The following is a 17184-nucleotide window of genomic DNA, read 5'->3' as shown; positions in this document are numbered from 1 at the left end:
CTTCCAATGGAAAACAATTTGCAAGTTAAAGGTGAGAAAAATAAAAACTTCACATGTACGCTTGCAATTTCATTTCATTTAAAGGGTACAAGAAGCACCGGCACACCTGGCATTTTTATTGGCATCTGAACGGAGCATCTTCACAGCCACCAAGACGGGCTCATCTTCTGTGATGTCAAACAAAAACTCTTTATTCATAAACTCCTGCATTCCTTCTGCCTCACACAGGTGGACCTAGAAGAGAAACAGGGAGCGGGGAGAGTGAGATTCAAAACGTGACTTGTGTTTTATCTTATGCAAAGCTGTAACCAAAGCTGTAACCTGCACCTCTCCAAACTGGCCTTCTCCAAGCTTCTCTTTAAATGTGAGCAGTTTTCGTGGGAACTCCTCCACAGCAACATCCTTCCCTGACAACAGGTCCATAGTTACTGCAGGGATGGCATAGGTGTTGCTTCCAGTTACACCTTGTAGGTTTACAACATCTGCCTCTGCGTAGTGAGGGACGCCATCTTGGACTGCAAAAGAGGCAGTGGATTTAGAAGCAGAAGTGCTGGTCGAACCTGAAATGCAACATGGTAACTATAAATCAGTGCAAATGAATAAAAATACATTTGAATTTGTAAGTACCCGTGTTTGCCTGCTTACTGGGCTCTTCTGTTCTCTGTGAAAACTCCGGCAGCTTACTTATGAGGCGCGAAGGTTCCTGGTAGTCTGGACCGAGAGGAAAGATGTGCTCATAGGTGGAATTAGACTCCTGTGCATTGGTTGTATTCGACTGGTTGTGGGTGTGGTAGCCCAGTGTTTCACTCTGTATTGACAAACTAGTAGTTAGTTCGTCATCCAGCATCTGACGAGAGGCCTGAAATAAAAGATATAGAGGTGAAGAAACAGAACTGACCGCTTCTCAGAAGAAAGCTTCAGCTGAAATGCACAAACCGTGTGCTCACCTTCTCCAGCATCTTCTGCCACACCTGCCTCCACAGCATAATCACAATTATGGCTACAAGGATAAAGATAATGGCCACTAAACAGCCAATCAGAATGCGGGTGTTGCTGTCATCTACTTTGTGTGTGGGGTCATCTTCTGCAGTGAAACAGAGAGAGAGGCAAGAGTTGAAGATTTTGAAGTGGAGTGTGCTCTTGCAGACCAGCCCAGGCCTTTCACCCTATGACAGCTGGACGGACCTGCTTTTGAGGGTTAGTTAACATTAATTTTGTGAAAATATCCATTTACGGCACTGCATATCTAAAACCTGCTTAAATCAGTTTGTAAAATGCAAATGAAACATGGAAGTAAACAAATAATAATAAATCTCAATTGCTTTTCATTGATTGGAATAAGAAAACAGCAAAGAGACATCAGTAAGTTAAACCCTTGATAGTTTGCATGCTGTGTTGGTGCATTCATTATCACTGCCAAATGCTCAGACCAATGTCGTTGGGTGTTGCCACAGATTTTGTAACTGATAGGTGTATTATTAGTGTAAGTGAGGTGAGTATTGCACTAACCTGGTGGTGTGTTAGGTGTTTGCTCGGGTGGAGCCAGCGTTGTGTTGTACATGGCTGTGTCTGAAAGGGCAGATGGCACAGAGTTGATCGGAAATTAGCCGAGCTTGTCAACTTTTTATTAAAGCATAGTGAGAAAATAGTAGTATTTAGTATTTTTTCAGTAATTCCAGACTTGCAAAGAGAGGAAGTGGTGCCCTCAAGCACTTGGTGCTATTTGCAGAAGTCAAACGAGGGGCAGCCAATCAGAAGAAGGCAGGCTTATATGAGGCAGGAGTGAAAGCTACTTGTTTCAGACAGTGGATTGAAGAAAGGGCTGCACAAAGCCCACTATAAAATCCCAGTATGGCATAAGTATTTTTTTAACCATATGAAAGTACTTTAATCAATAAAAACACAGAGCTTGAAATGAGCATGACAGCATACAAACCTATTCTAAATACATAACAGACTAGCAGAGAGCATCACACAGCTCTCAAATGTGTACCTGACTGGAAGGTGATCTCGCTGAACAGCATCCAGGCATCAGCAAAATAGAACTGGCACTTGATGGCACTGGCCATGTGATTAGCCAGGTTGACGATGACGAAGCGGGCAGTCGGATTCTTCTCATCCGCCGCTGGGCTGAAGGAGAGTGGCGTGGCCTCCCAGTCCGAGTCAGAGCGGAAGTAACAAACCACCTGACGGAAGGCTTTGACGTGTCTCGAGAACATGTTGTTGCAGTGGACCTGAGCGGGGAAAAAGCCACCCGGTGAGATGTGTGGAGCTGAACAGTCATGGAGAATTTCAGCTTTTCTGATCACGAACCTCACCTTCATCGTGGTAAAGTTTCGTATGCGGTCAAACTCAAACATTATTTCTACAAATCCACTCGGGAAGCTCTCATTGTTCCAGCCCACGTAGTCATATCCTGGCCATCCATTGCGTTCATGACTTACTGTAAAATCGTCCAGGCCACACACTCCATCAGTCAGCTGGCCCAAGCCCTCTGTCATACTGAGAAACAGAGAGGAAGAGCATGCTTAATGCTCCGATCTTAAATTCTATGGAGCCTCATACTGAAGAATAACTGTTACTACAACTGGTTACTAAAACAGAAGTTGAAGAAACGTCTTTTCACTGCATTTAGCCGAGAGATTAAAACATTTGGGGAAGAGGTCAGTGTGACATGTGGTGTGATTAACTCAGAAGAAATTCCACTTGATCCAAAGGTATTTGTGTTTGGCTTGTAACTAAGGACGTCACTATATTTAAATTAAATAAATAAAAAAACAATACAACAATGAATCTTGAGAGTAAAATATCATGTTTCAAATGCCAAAAAGCTACAGGCATTGTTTTGAAGAGAGAACTATTATGCACTGGATAATACAAATTATATCACAATATAAATCTGAAGGGCAAAAATAAATAATTTTTGGAAAGGTTAACTAGCCCTAGTAGGAACACTTTTCATATGTTGATCCAGCACTAGGTGGCAGCATTGCATAAATCATTTTTTAATCTTTGGCTTTTGGCTTTGATATTGTAATATGGTCCATTTTCTTTTCCCTCTGCCCTTTTTCCTTGACAGAGAAAAGAAGCTTTGTGTCATGGAGGAGATTATTCACCCTACCATAACCCAAACATGAATGTCAACAAAATACTCAGATTGGTTCAATCTGGTTTTGTAACTGTGTGAGCGGGCTTGACTCAATTATTCCCATGAGGTATTGCCTAACAGTAAACCACCATGGCCCACTCACCACTGTCTGTCTCTGCTGTCACCATAGAAACTGGACAACAACATGGCAAAGGGGAGGATTGTAAGAAGGTGGATGTAAAGTGAGAGGGTTGTGTGTGATGGAGGAAAATGACAAAAAAAAAACCCAATACATTAAACAGTCACACACCTGTAGATGATTGCTCCATCATACACAGAGTCATTGAGATAAACAGGATAAGCGGGCAAATTCATCTGTTCTCCCACTGGAACGTTGTATGAAACAAGGCCGTCTGCAAAGCAAAGAAAAATTATTCTTTTCTCTTTTTTAAGTGAGAATCCCATGGACTTTTATGAGATCCATCATTCACGTCATGCAGAAAGCCTTTGTTGAAAACCACAAAGTTTGTTTTACATTGTAGTTCAGATTTTTACCAAAATGTCAAGCGTCACAAGAGACGGGTGGAATTTTCCACTTTGGTAGCAGTAATAGTCCTCGATGAAGAGGCAGAACGAGGAAACGAAGAATATAAATGTAATGTTTAGGAGCAGTATGGGAGAAACGGGACTGTTTTGCCAGCGCTGAGAAAAGAAGGACTTAAAGGAAGCACAAGGAATGAACAAAACCGACTGAATAGCACTTTTACTTTAAGACACCCCCTTAAAGCTTCTAACAAGCTGGAGGTAAAGTGACTTTTAAAAAGCAGTTGCTTTCTTTTTTTCTTTGTCATCCTCATGCGAGCAAAACAATCTGCTAACATGACCAATAAAGTCTGCTTCACAAACATTTCACTACTTCATATTCAAAACCTATTCAGCCATGCAGTATTATTTCATGCACTAAAATCTGGAAATGTTTCAACAAAGGCACCTTTTTCATGGGACTGTGTAAAAAAATATGGCAAAATACGTCAAAGGTTTATTCAATGTTGTAGTTCAATGCATTTAATCAAAACTGAAAGTGCATTTGCAGGAGTAATGTCATTAATTAACCAGCTTTTTATTGATTCATTAGCTATACACGTGAATTTTAAACAAGGATGTGTTCACATGAGCATAAGAAGCATGCAGGGTTTCAAAATAATACATCATGGCATTTGTGCCAGTTTTAAAGCTGGTTTTGGGCATTGATTTTTGCATAATATTTAAGGGAGCAGAGACAGAGAAAAAGTGCTTTAAAAAGTACACGTTGGCTCTTTTTTCACTGATTAATAAAAAAAAGTTACCATGTAAAGGGACTAAAGTGCCTATAAAGTAGATGTTTAATATTTTTCTTGCCATATACTCATTAAGGGCACCAGTGTTTTTCAGACACTGCCCTGCCTGTCATTAAAAAGCAACAGATCCTCAGCTGATCCTCTCCATCTTTATGGGCTCAAAGATGAGGAGGATTTGTTGAATTGCCTTTACAGTTCTTTGCACATTATTCATTATATTTCCCACTTTTCCCTCTGCACGGTTTTCCCTTCCACCTGATCCACCACTTACCCAGCCATTCACAGCCATAGAGCTCCACTCTCATGCAGACATTCATGGAGTGGTCTGTGACTGGCATGAAGCGGACATAGCGAGCAATTATGGGCGGTTCGAGGTCCTTGAGGACAATGTCGTAGGCGTTTCTGTTTCCCTCGATCACCTGGAGGTCAAACAAATGCACTGTTATGGCAGACACTAATGACTGAGAGTCACAGAGTTTATAGATAGCAAAGCCATTGCATCACTTTAAACGCAGTCATAATAGGTCCAAGTAATGAGAGGCACTAAAAGGGTAAAATCAGTACAGCGTTATCATTTGCTGTAAAGGTCCAAATAGATATGACTGCCAAACCAGAAAAAGATGTAATTTCACCTGATTTACTGCAGAGGACAAACTCTATGGTGCATTTACCTGCTTGCCCTGTCTGTTTCTCCACGAGATCCAGCGACTGCCATCACGACTGTACTTGATCTTGTACATCTGGGCAAACTCATTACCCATGCCTCCTGCGTGACGACCTTGGGTGCCCACGAGCGTGATAAAGTGGAGGGAGCGCAGGTCAATCTGGAGGAATTCCTTCAGGTTGTCTGGCTCCACTGTTATCTCCGGACACCACGCGCCATCGCCCTCCTCAAAGTCCAACCTGGAGAAATAAATGGAGGGAGAGAGAAAGACAAATAATAGTAGATGTGCACATTAGAATTACAGCCGGAAAGGGAGCAATAGAGCAGAAACGTTAGGACTTGACAGAGAAGAAAAAGGTGAGAGGAAAGTAAAAGTGAGTTCAGTGTTGGATTTCAGTTCCTGCAGCCTGCTATGAAAACACTTTTGGTGAAAGGCTGCATCGTAAATTCATCTTAAAGTGTTAATTTCAGGCAGGGGCCTGGCACAGGAAAGACGGCGCTGGGCAAGACTGAAACTCCAGCCAGGATGGATGGGGAAAGTATATTACATCATTATCCTGATACTTACTGAGGGCCACCCAAGTTCTAGAGCAGACACACACAGAGACACACAATCATGCGGCTGTAGGTTAGAACTGATACCCCAGTCTGTGGTTAACTGCAAATAAACAGGCACAGGCACCTTGCAGGATAAACCACCCACACATATACACACACACTCACTCATTATCAGGGTACACATGCCATGAAACACGTATGTAAGAGTTTGTAGAGAGATACCTACCTGCCGTATCTTGCAGCTGTGGATTCAGACCACTGACTAGAAGCAGAAATGTCCTCATCCTGTATCTGTCCTCCTGACATCCCCAGAGGATACCGGCACACACCTGAAACACCACAACATCCATCAATTGAAATCACAAATATGCAAGCAGACAGACAAAGCAGCCTGATGTTTTCTCAGCCATAAACACCACCGAGCCAGTGGGGTGCATGTGGCGGGGGGATGGGGGTTGCTGATTACAAGTACTGCTGTCAATGAGAAGCTTTTTCTCTTTACTAGCACTTGTGAAAGCAGTAATTCTCTTTTAACTTGCTGTGAGTCCACTTTTGATTATGCAATTATGAAAAGGCCAGAGTTACACAGTAGCATTTTGGTAATGACGCAAGCAGGAAAATATGATTTTTCCACTGGTTTCCTTTTTTTCAGCCTATTAAAAATTCTGATGAGGGAAAAATGGAAACCAGATTGGTTAGTATTACACAGCTTGCAGAAAGTAACTTAGTACATATACTCAGCTACTTTAGTCAGGAAATGTTTGCAGTCTAACGTTTTTTGTAATTGTGTTTATCTACTCTGAAATTGTGTATTTTTAACAGCACTCAAGTTGCTCTGTGTCTTTAGCTACAGTTTCTTTTGTCATCGGTTTTGAGTTTTTGTGAGCTCATGTTTTCTTTTGTTTTGAGCATGATTCATATTTTGTTTGGGTTTTGTTCTTCATTTTTGTTTAAATTTAGCTTTCTGTTTTATTTATTATACCTTCCTGGTGGTCCTACTTTATATTTAGCCTGTCATTTGAGTCTTGCTTTTTAGTTTGTCTTTTTGATTGGGTTTGTGTGTGTGTGTCTAGTTTGCACTTAGCTTTCTATTCATTAAGGTATTTTTTTTTAATTATCTTGTGCTTAGAAGCCTTGTTTATTTTCTGATGCTTTGTATGGGCTCTTTATGGTCTATTTCCTACTTTTGCTGTTTAAGACTGAAGTCTGTTTGCGTTCCTTTATTTGTTGAGTCTTTGTTACTGATGATTTTGGTGGCATTTATTTTTAAATTAATGCCACCTCTATGCTCCTTCTCTGTCCCTCCATAACTCTGTGTTTGCCCTTTTACTTTCAGTGTTCCTGTTTTCCTTCTCATCTCCTGTGTCAAGTTAGTTTTTTTTTTTCTCGTTTAGTCTTTATTTCCCATTTTATTTTGGTCAATGTTTAGCTTTCTGTATTTTGTCTAGTTTTACTACACCTGCCCATTGTCTTGATTGTTTTCAGCTTTGTTTAGTTCCCCAACTGTGTTCTCTTCCCTCATTACCTCTTCTGTATATATGTATGTATTGTCTCAGCCTTCCTTTGTCACATTGTATATTTAGCTGTATATTCTCTGAGCTTGGTTTTCTGTATATTTGAAGTCCCTGGATTTACTTTCTGAATAACTGGGTATGGACTATCAGCATTAAATGTCCTCTTTGTGTTTGCCTTCTGTGTTCCTGTGTCTTGCTGCCTATGTTGGAAATGAATCCATATTCCACATGTGTGTCTTGGCAGAATGACATTTTAAAGAATGACAACATCAGATATAAAGCATAATGATACATATATAAAGAAGCTGCCTACATATTGATGCATTAATGAAAGAAAATACTAAAACACTGACACAGACAATTATGTTTTCATAGTGGAGTAATATTTAACTATATTACTTGGCTAATCCTAACTCAGATGTGAGTGGTTTTCTCAGTGTGACGATGTCCCCATCCAGTGGATGCGAGGGTGTCACTGAACAGTTTGATATGTGCACAATGTAAATCACACTCTCTGGCCTTTCCAGTAATCAGACCCTAACCAAACTGAACACCCACAGGAGACTGTGGACCAGTGACAGTGCTTTCCACCACCAAAAGCACTGTCATGACAGAAAAATGGAAAAATGTTTTTCCAAGCTTCCAGTAGAGCCACCCACCACCTTGGTAAGACACTCTTTATTGGGTTGTTTTCTCTTTGTTTGTCACCCATTTTTATCAGCCCTTTGAAAAAAACAGTTAGCTTTAAAAACACTAATACATTTAGCTCAACCTCAATATATCCTCTTGTTTAAAAAATGAAAGGTTTTTCAGCCCAGCTATTTTTGAATTCTTGGAATTTAGTAGAGGTTCCTTGTAGTTAGAATAATCCTCATGATGGTCTTTGCTATAGCCGGTCAGTTCACCCACTGATTGGCCGCCCCTCACAAGCAGAAGGCTAGAAAAAAGCAGGTTTATGGCACTTCTGTGCTCACAGCCAGAGCTGTGTGTCTGAAATAATCATTTTTAGGACATCCACTCTCAATGAGCAGAAATCCGTTTAAAACCACTGATTAGGAGCTAAATTTTCTCAGTCTAGAGTATGTGCTTTTGTACACAAGCTTACTAACAATATATATGATCAAAATAAGAGAAACTATAATAGGTCCACTTTAAGAAGACTCAAAGCTAAATATCTCTTGGCCATGTCTTTACAAACAGCAGTAAATATTGTATCAATCTTCTAGTCTAACTCGTTCCACCTCTGTTAAACCTGCAGTCGCACCAACATATCATCACGGTATTTTTTAACTTGATAAGAGGACCACTTCTACTTAAGTGTTTCTTTTTAAGCAGGAATTTCCTGGGAGACTGTCCACCTCCTGTACTTAAATCAGTTATCACACTGTTAAGCAAACGTCTCCCCTAACTCTCCCCAGACCCTCCGCAGTGCTCGACGGTGATGAAAATTCAAACTCGTACTCAAACATTCACCAGACAGAAATATTTCATTCCCAGCTTCTGTCAAGAAACCTGAAAAACTTGATGGATAGTGCTGGACGAAGGGGTGGGGTAGTGCTGTGGGAGGACTGCACACATATGCATGCGCATACACACACGACTACACACTCTGTGCCCTCAAATTGTGGTTCCTTATTGAAATAATAAGCTGTATCCATTCGGTGTTTCTGCCAGTGAAAACAGCACTGGTATCAAGCACATGAGGATTGAGTTATTCTATGCATGTGTGTGTGTGTGTGTGTGTGTGTGTGTGTGTGTGTGTGTATGGTCAGAGTGACTGGTGCCCCCACTGTGCGGTCAATAAAACCATTATGCCCATCGTTTCCTACATGGCCCTCCACCCCCTCAAGCTCCTTTCTTCCTCTCTCCCCTGTGTCCCATCCTGTGTGGTCCCTCCTTGCTCTCCTCTGACCATCTGAGTGGTTAAAAGAGATTAAAGTTAACAGCATGCTTTACAAAATCTTCATCTCATTAAGACTCAGTGAGCTAGAGGCTAACTGAGCGTGATCCAGCCAACATGGCATCTATTAACTTTTATACGCCTCTGAATGAATTAAGCGATTTATGGGTGTTTTCAGAGGCCAAAAAAGGGGCACTCTTGACAGGTTGGGAGAGATACTATGTTTGGCTCCTAGACTAATTCCACCTAATAGGATATGACCACCATGCAACCTGTTTTGAACCATGTATGAAAGAGTCTTTGAAAAATTTGATTTCTGCATGTGTGATAGCATCAGGTCGCAGCCTTTAGCTAGGTTGGAGGTGGAAGTTAAAGGGAGTCTGATCAAGTTCGCCTGGCCCCTTGTTTCACAAAAAAACCCTTTGAGAAGATGCCAGCAAGAGCTTGAGGTCCAAGGCCTCCTGTGTCCTCCTCTTGCTCTTTATGTCTCCCTGTTATTCTTTCTTCCTCTGATCCTAATCTCCTCCAAATATTTGCTTAATAGTCGAGATGGGGAGACGCCTTACGTTTTGGAAGTTGGAGCGCGCACAGATACACAAAAGAGCAAGAGTAGATGAAACCACAAACACGCATGAAAGCTTCGTTTTGGCAGTGACACGGTGAAGGAAGCACAAACAAAAACTCTTCCAGATGTCTACATTTACCTCCTCTGACCTCCTCTCATCTTGTCCTCACTAACCTTTGCTGCCCTCCTCACTCCATCCCGCATCATTTATCCCCTACTGTTTATATCCCTCCCCTCCTACAATTTCTCTCCATGCACCAGATCGCTGTGGCAATAAACAGACCACATCAACCAAAACCATCCTACTCGTCTCATGTTCCAAGTAAATTAGTGGTATCCTTAGATGCGTAATTACAAAACAATTTCAGGTGCTCGAACTGCACGAATGACAGCTGGAGTAAAGGGGAAAAAATAATCAAACCTCCTTCAAGATGAACTGCAGAGATGTGTAATACACGAATCCCAATCCAGTCAAAGAAATACACTGTTTGAAAACAAACGATGAATAGTAATCACTGGTTTCAGACTGACATGTAGCTGAAATCTGTCCTTTTGTGGCAGCTCAGTCCAGCTAGATTAGGGGGTTTGAGGTGGTTGGCGCTCCCGCACTTTTGAATGCCAGTAGAGTCTCGTTCGCACAGAGGTGAAGAGTGTAAACAGACACTGAGGTGGAGAATGAGTGAGCAAAGCACAGCAGCTCTTGTTATTTACTTTAACTGTCTCTGCTATGAAACACAGTCAAAAGTTAAGAGAATACTTTCAGTGACCATTTTGAGGTGAAATTGCCCAAGACGCAACGAATGAAACAGGAGCCATTATCAGACCCTTTAACCACATCCCAGAGAGAGTCAAAGCGAGAAAGAGGCGGGTTTCAGTACGCCCTGCCGGATGTGTGACCGCTCTTCCAAATGTTGGTTTTTGCTGTGTTTATTTATCTACCCGACCCACTCAGAGGTGACCCCCGGGGTGAGTTGTGGGGGCAGTCCAGTGTGTGCATTTGGATGTATGGACACATACCCCACTCCCCTTATGTGCACACCCACCACCACCATCACCACAACCCATCAGGCTTCACATTGAGCTGCGCTATCTAAAAATATCCCCCGTGAAAAAAGGTGGAAAAATACTTGCCTTGTGTGGTGGAGGAATAAAGAGAGAGAGCGATGAAGAAGCAATGGACCAAACCTCTCGCTCACCTCTTGATTTTTACCGCACCCTGCACTGAAAGGCAGACTTGTTCTTTAGCTTTTGCAGTTCAACCACTGACTGCACAGACACACACACACACACCGCAGTCATGAAAGTTTATGTTCACATACCTGTCCCTTATGTGTCAGTCATGTTTTGGTTTCATTGCCTATAAATAAGCTGTCTGCTTTATTGTATCTCCGAGACCATGACCATGTAAACTTATAGCAGCCACTGTGGCCACAAATGGGAATTTACATGGTTATGGCTCAAGTCAGTCACCTAAGTCAGTTGCTTTAAAGCTGAATTAATCAATATTTCTATCAAAAAATTGCATGTGATATGAAAGGTTTGCTGTGCATACCATTTTAGCAGCTTCTGGGTCAATGGTGGGCAATTAATTTCCCCAAGGACACACATTAGAAACTGGGGCTTTAGTGGAAGTTTGCACCGGAAGGTTGCCGGTTCGAGCCCCGGCTTGGACAGTCTCGGTTGTTGTGTCCTTTGGCAAGACACTTCACCCGTTGCCTACTGGTGGTGGTCAGAGGGCCCGGTGGCGTCAGTGTCCGGCAGCCTCTGTCAGTGCGCCCCAGGGTGGCTGTGGCTACAATCTGGCTTGCCATCACCAATATGTGTGTGAATGGGTGGATGACTGGATGTGTAAAGCACTTAGGGGTACTTAGGGACTAGTAAAGCGCTATACAAATACAGGCCATTTACCATTAGCATCCAGGCTGTAAATATAAACCATTAACCAAGTTATTTGACTATAAGCTTCTTGATATTTAGGTTGCAGCAGCAAATTTGCAAAGACTGGCATTTAATTAATTCCTCACCTCACATAATTTATATTCTTATTGTAGTGAAATTCACTTTTATAAGCTCTCAAATTCGACTGCATTCATTCATTCAAGACTTAAACATCCTCAAAAGAAGAAGCCCACACAATAATAGTACTGCCCAATATTTGGATGCTCTGCCCTGGCCTGTGCTCGTGTCCACACTTCCTCCCCGCCCTCCTCCTCTCTCCACAGTGAAATAAAGTTCGCCTACTCACGATTAAAATGGGAAAAACAGGGATGGTATAACTCCATTGCTTGGGAATTTTAAACAGGGGAAAGTTGGCATCACTCAGCATCTTAGCTCCACTAAATTCAGCAGTGAATATTTCCACACAGTGAAAAAACGACTCACTTCTCAATGCAGCACAAGTAAAGCATTAGACAGAATTATAGGTGGATATGTCCTGCTTCCGTTTATTACAGCAGGTTGAGATTTGAGTTTTTAGCGGAGGACAGTGACAGCGGATGTGAATGCTTTAAACAATGGTTTGGATCAGATTTTAAACGGGATCAAATGTCTTAAATGGTGAACTTGTTGAACGCTGACAACGATCAGATACACAAACAGTCTTTTCCTTGACTTATAAGTGGTCAGATACTGGGAATTGCACACCCCACAGACACACACACACAAACACAGAAATGGTGGGGAGAAAGACAGAGCCTATTTCAATGGACTTTCCTGCTGTCAGAATGTCTGGTATGCATTAGCCACAGACTCCAGTGGGATAGCTGGATCACAGCATGCGTGTGCATGCGGGTATATGCATGCAAGCAGGCGCACAAACACGCACACATGCATTCACTCACTCACAAAAACAAGGAAAGAAGACAGACAAGAGGGAGAAGCTTTAACAGAGTCAAACACTCAACGTGTAATTGAGAAGATGTCTCATAAGACATGTTTGAAAGTTTTGGTACTGAATCCTGAAAAGGCTTTCACATATGGCTATATAGGTCAGAAATGCAGCTATTAATAACTACGTATGAGGAAATGCTTGAAAGTAACCACAGCATGCAGGCACTATTTTACTTATACTCCTTGACACCCTTTGATCTCAATTGCAACCAGGCTGAATTTATTCTGTTGTCTTTGGATTGATGAATAAATGAGTGCCAGAGTGAGTCAGGTTCAAATGTGCGTTTACCTGTGATGTGGTTGTGTAAGTATTTGTGTTTGCCTGTGCAGTTCAGTGGTGAGAATGAGAAAGAAACATGTAGAAAACAGCTGTTGTTTAAAAAAAGGAAAAAGAAAAGTTGTGTTTCTTAAAAAAATACTTTGGTTTGGTGGGTTTGAAAAATGTAATGTTTGTAGTTTTGTTTCAGCAGTGTCCATTTGAGAGAGCAGAAAACCCCCAGGCCTGTCATCATGACCTCATGTTTGCTTTTACTTTCATACTTTCTCAAAATAAAATTGGGTTTACGGTCTTAAAATGCTGCAGAACATCATGTAAGAAAGTTTTATTTTGAAAGTGGAAGTGGGGTGTAGAAAGGCTGGAGGATGTGGAAGTGATGGGGCACTTTTTTTTTTCCACTGTTGTTTTTTTTTTTTTAACATTTCTTGGCAGAGCTGTCGGGATATAACCTGTAAACCCTGTTTTGAACTTTTCTGACAAAACCATTATTAATTACTGTTATTAGATCTGAAATACTGTGGCATATATGTCATTCATTATTCTTTCAACAATAAAGAAAACTGAACCTGATGACAGAAGCTTTGAAACTGAAATCATAAACAGTAGCCAGCTCGAGGTTTTTACTGGCAAATATCTGCTGCATTTCTACAATTTCAACAATAACTAGAAAGCTCTCTTTGGTTGCTTTTTGACTCAATCTTTGCCCATTAAATGTTGCTACCCCATTTCCTTGTAAAAAAAAATTATTGGTCCCTTTTCATTGACATCACAAAAACCACACATACATTGAAGAGAGAGCTGGAGAAAGGCGTGCATGCTGGGATCAAAGAGGCCAAACCAGAAAGAGAGGACCACATGGCTCCCACAATGCAGCACTTATCCAAAATCTGAATCAGTTGCAGTCTGGACTGTTGGGCTGCAGCACTGAGTCCAAAAATCCCTACTCAAAACTCACAAAAGTGGTTTTATAGTATTCACAAACTCTTGAATATGACCTTATTACACCCTCAGACACCCAAGGACAGAAAAATGGGAGCTCAACACAGTACGTCATCTCATTTTGCACACACCTGGGTTGACCTGTGACGTGACGCCTCCTAACAAATAGACAAGGATGAGCAGGAGGAAGTGAATGTCCCACAGGTGCTTCATCCCAAACACGTGCAAAGAGACAGACTTCCAACCTGAAAGACAAGATGGAAACAGCGGGTTATGCAAACACCTGAAAGACAGTTTCATAAACTCGGGGATAAAACTGTGAACTCTTTGGTGCCTGCAGGATGACCAGATTACATTTTGTACTAACTCCTCCTGTATTCATGGGAACAAAAACATTTGTTTAGATATATAAGAGGAAAATGGCAGTTTAATTGGAAACATGTTTTTATTTCACTCAATAAAAAACACAATAACTGCCACCGAAAACTGGAATTTCCCTTTATTTAGAGCTTTATCGCTCTGTGAAAGAGCTATTAAAATCTAACTGTAGGGATGTTTAAATTTCAGCCAAAGAAGACAAAATAGTCTCAGTTAAAGTTGGGGTTTTTTATGATTTTACATAATGCACACTAATTATAGGAAGAAATGAGGAACGAATAAACGAAGGGACAAATTATGAAGCGAGGGGGAAAGAGACGTTGAGGCACTGAGTCACAGACATGACCTCAGCTGGAAGGCCGCACAGCCAACCAGCCGCCTCCAACTGACCAGTCCATCCAACAACAGAGAGAAACACCTAGTTTCAGCTAGTTTCTCACCAAATCCAATTCATAATCAGCCTTTATTTGTAGCACTTTTTAGATTACATTTACAAATGCTGTGACTGTGCAAATGTAAAAGTGCAAAAAGTGATGAAAGAGATCAGTGAAATGCCAGCGTGCTTGATCTTTTTAAAGGAGACTATTAAAACTCTGAACAGCTTCGCCAGCATTAGCAAAAGCTTCCACTTATGTTTCCGCACTAAATTTGCACATTCCTGATCACCGTGTGTCTGCTTGAAGAAATCAGAACTTAACACCTGAAGTCTAGTTTTGCTTTAACATTTTACAGCGTAGAATACTCTACACGCTGTTCAGCTGTTTGGTAGTAGAGGAAATCAATAAAGCAAGGTTATCTAAACTAAAACACACGTGATGCAAAGCAAAACTAAGAGAACATTGTGGGAATTTTCATAAAGAAACATCACAGTGAGTGTGTGTGTGTCTGTATCGAACATTTCCTGGTCTTCGTCTCGGGCCAAAAGCAACATATTCCTGACATTCTCCCACTGAAATAACAAAAGGAGCAGCAGTCTGGTCAATGAAACAGAGTTTCACCACAGTGCAGGCCTCTGTTCATTTTATTTCATGTTCAATCTGCTGTCATCTGTTTCAAGATTTGCTGAAACTTCAGTTTGTCCAAATCAAACATATATGCGGTACAGGATCTGTCCGCCTATAGATACGCCTGCACTGCAGCATGTGTTTCTAAACATTACCTGACTAAGACGCACACAGGAACAAGAAGTGCACTCAGATTGGACATTAAATGTGCAGGTAACGATAACAGGTAACGATAAGATAAATTCAAAGATAGTGAGCACTCCTCCTGTGTTTTTCATCCTTCATTCAGCTCTGTCACCTAAATCAAACAGTGTATTTTCAGTTTTGAGGATAAATGAGGAGTGTAAGGCAAGGCAAGTTTATTTATATAGCACAATTCAACAACAAGGTCATTCAAAGTGCTTTACAGAGACATTAAAAAACAAAAACAAATAAAAAGCATGATTTAAAATTGATTAAAAAAACAGTAGATAAAATCAGAACAGTTGATAAAATCAGTAGCTAAAATGTAAGTTTTGAAATTTAAGCTTAAAGTGTGGATTTGGTGTTTTATTCAAATGCTGCTGAGAACAGGTGAGTCTTCAACCTGGATTTAAATAAACTGAGTGTTTCAGCTGATGTGAGGCTTTCTGGGAGTTTGTTCCAGATATATGGAGCATAAAAGCTGAATGCAGCTTCTCCGTGTCTGGTTCTGACTCTGGGAACTGATAAAAAACCGGATCCAGATGACCTGAGGGATCTGGAAGGTTCATACTGGGTCAGGAGGTGTAATATAGCTTTGTAGCCCTGAGCTTACACTGTTTTTACAAGAAGTTTAGAATCGCGCCTTATGTTTAAGAACAAAATTAGTGCTGTCAATAGATTAAAAAAAATTAACTAACTAATCTCACAATTTTCTGTTATTAATTGCGATTAATCTCAATTACTTTATTAATAGCCTGGCTCCAATTACATTTTTTTATTCTTTATATTTTAAGTAATTATCGTTGTTCACCGAAGTCCAGTGGTCTCCGGTGAGAGCGACATTCCTTACTTGCACAAGCTTGCTGGACTGCTGAGCCCTCTGGTCCCCATACAAAGTGTGCAGTCTCGACACAATGGTTCCTCTCGAGGGCAGATTGTAACACTCATCTCCTGATGCAGCACGAATGACTTCTCTCAGTCCATCATCTTCTACTATGCTAACTGGTCGGCAGTTTTTAGCTATCCAAACAACCAAGGAATTGGTTACCTTTTCTCTCACATTTTTTGTTATTCGTCCACAAGCACCATACTCCTGAAGCGTAGACTGGCGAGGTCCCGTAGAGGTGGATTCAGTTGGGTGTTTTGCTCTCAGGTGATACGCCAGTGATGAACTGCTTCTGTGGTACTTGAATTCAGCGTTGCAAATTGTGCATCTTACTCTCGTTTTGTCCAACAAGCCATCAGGCAACTTCTTAAAGAGAAACTTTCCACCCAAAAGTCCGCCCTCGTCCATGCTTGCGTGTGTTAGCTAGTGTTAGCTAGATAGTAGCATGGTGTCACTTCTTCTTCTTCTTCTTCTAATCATTTCTGTCAGGCCAAACGCCAGCATAGCACACTGTTGCCCCCTCCTCCAGAGGTGCTCATGAATTTAAAGGTCTTAGATTACAGGAAATTACTAAAAAAACAAAATCAGCGTTAAATTTTTTTAATGCATTAAACATTTCGCGTTGATCTTAACAATTAACGCGATAATTTTGACAGCACTAAACAAAATCCTATCAAAATGCTTGATTTAGCATTAGTTGTACATTAGTTATGAATTCTCTGATTGCTTGAGCACAGAGAACAGAGAGTCCACCCAGTGCATGTTGTGAAACTTATTACACCCTGACTTGCCTCTTTCATTGTACCTTCACACATAATCTCATTGCTTTTTCTTACTGCTATTTCCTGCAGCTTCATGTTACGGCCATTTCCCACTGAGACGCTTTTGCTAAGCTTAATTCCTCTTGGCATTTCGTAGCTAATGAAACACAAACACCTGATGGCTTGCGTGTATGTGGCAGTCAAAAATGTGTTTACCATGTGCTGGAGAACATTTATGTAA

The 17184-nt window shown here is 41.1% G+C and overlaps 1 protein-coding gene across 5 annotated transcripts in view; it reads right to left on the bottom strand.

Moving 5' to 3' along the window:
- ddr2a (discoidin domain receptor tyrosine kinase 2a) overlaps window positions 1-17184 on the bottom strand; it is a 32435-nt gene that overhangs the window by 3644 nt on the left and 11607 nt on the right. The window contains exons 2-13 of one of the 5 annotated variants that reach the window (XM_085399605.1): window positions 13863-13976; window positions 5874-5976; window positions 5097-5328; window positions 4697-4844; window positions 3399-3501; window positions 2319-2502; window positions 1994-2234; window positions 1510-1569; window positions 948-1084; window positions 646-859; window positions 328-560; window positions 107-234 (exon numbers count right to left, since the gene is read on the bottom strand). In XM_085399605.1, coding sequence (XP_085255731.1) covers window positions 107-234; window positions 328-560; window positions 646-859; window positions 948-1084; window positions 1510-1569; window positions 1994-2234; window positions 2319-2502; window positions 3399-3501; window positions 4697-4844; window positions 5097-5328; window positions 5874-5976; window positions 13863-13944 — 1865 coding nt within the window. In that variant the 5' untranslated portion in view covers window positions 13945-13976. Of the gene's footprint in view, window positions 1-106; window positions 235-327; window positions 561-627; window positions 860-947; window positions 1085-1509; window positions 1570-1993; window positions 2235-2318; window positions 2503-3398; window positions 3502-4696; window positions 4845-5096; window positions 5329-5873; window positions 5977-10047; window positions 10207-13862; window positions 13977-17184 lie in introns of those variants that run through there. The other 4 variants (XM_085399607.1, XM_085399606.1, XM_085399609.1 and 1 more) reach the window with 4 other exon arrangements.

Source organism: Rhamphochromis longiceps, linkage group LG23 (assembly GCF_057381845.1).
Source record: "Rhamphochromis longiceps isolate RC_006_pf linkage group LG23, R_longiceps_female_GT1.1, whole genome shotgun sequence".
Classification (NCBI taxonomy): Eukaryota; Metazoa; Chordata; class Actinopteri; order Cichliformes; family Cichlidae; genus Rhamphochromis; species Rhamphochromis longiceps.
Note: the sequence above shows the minus strand (reverse complement) of the source record. Positions and strands in the feature narration are given on the sequence as shown.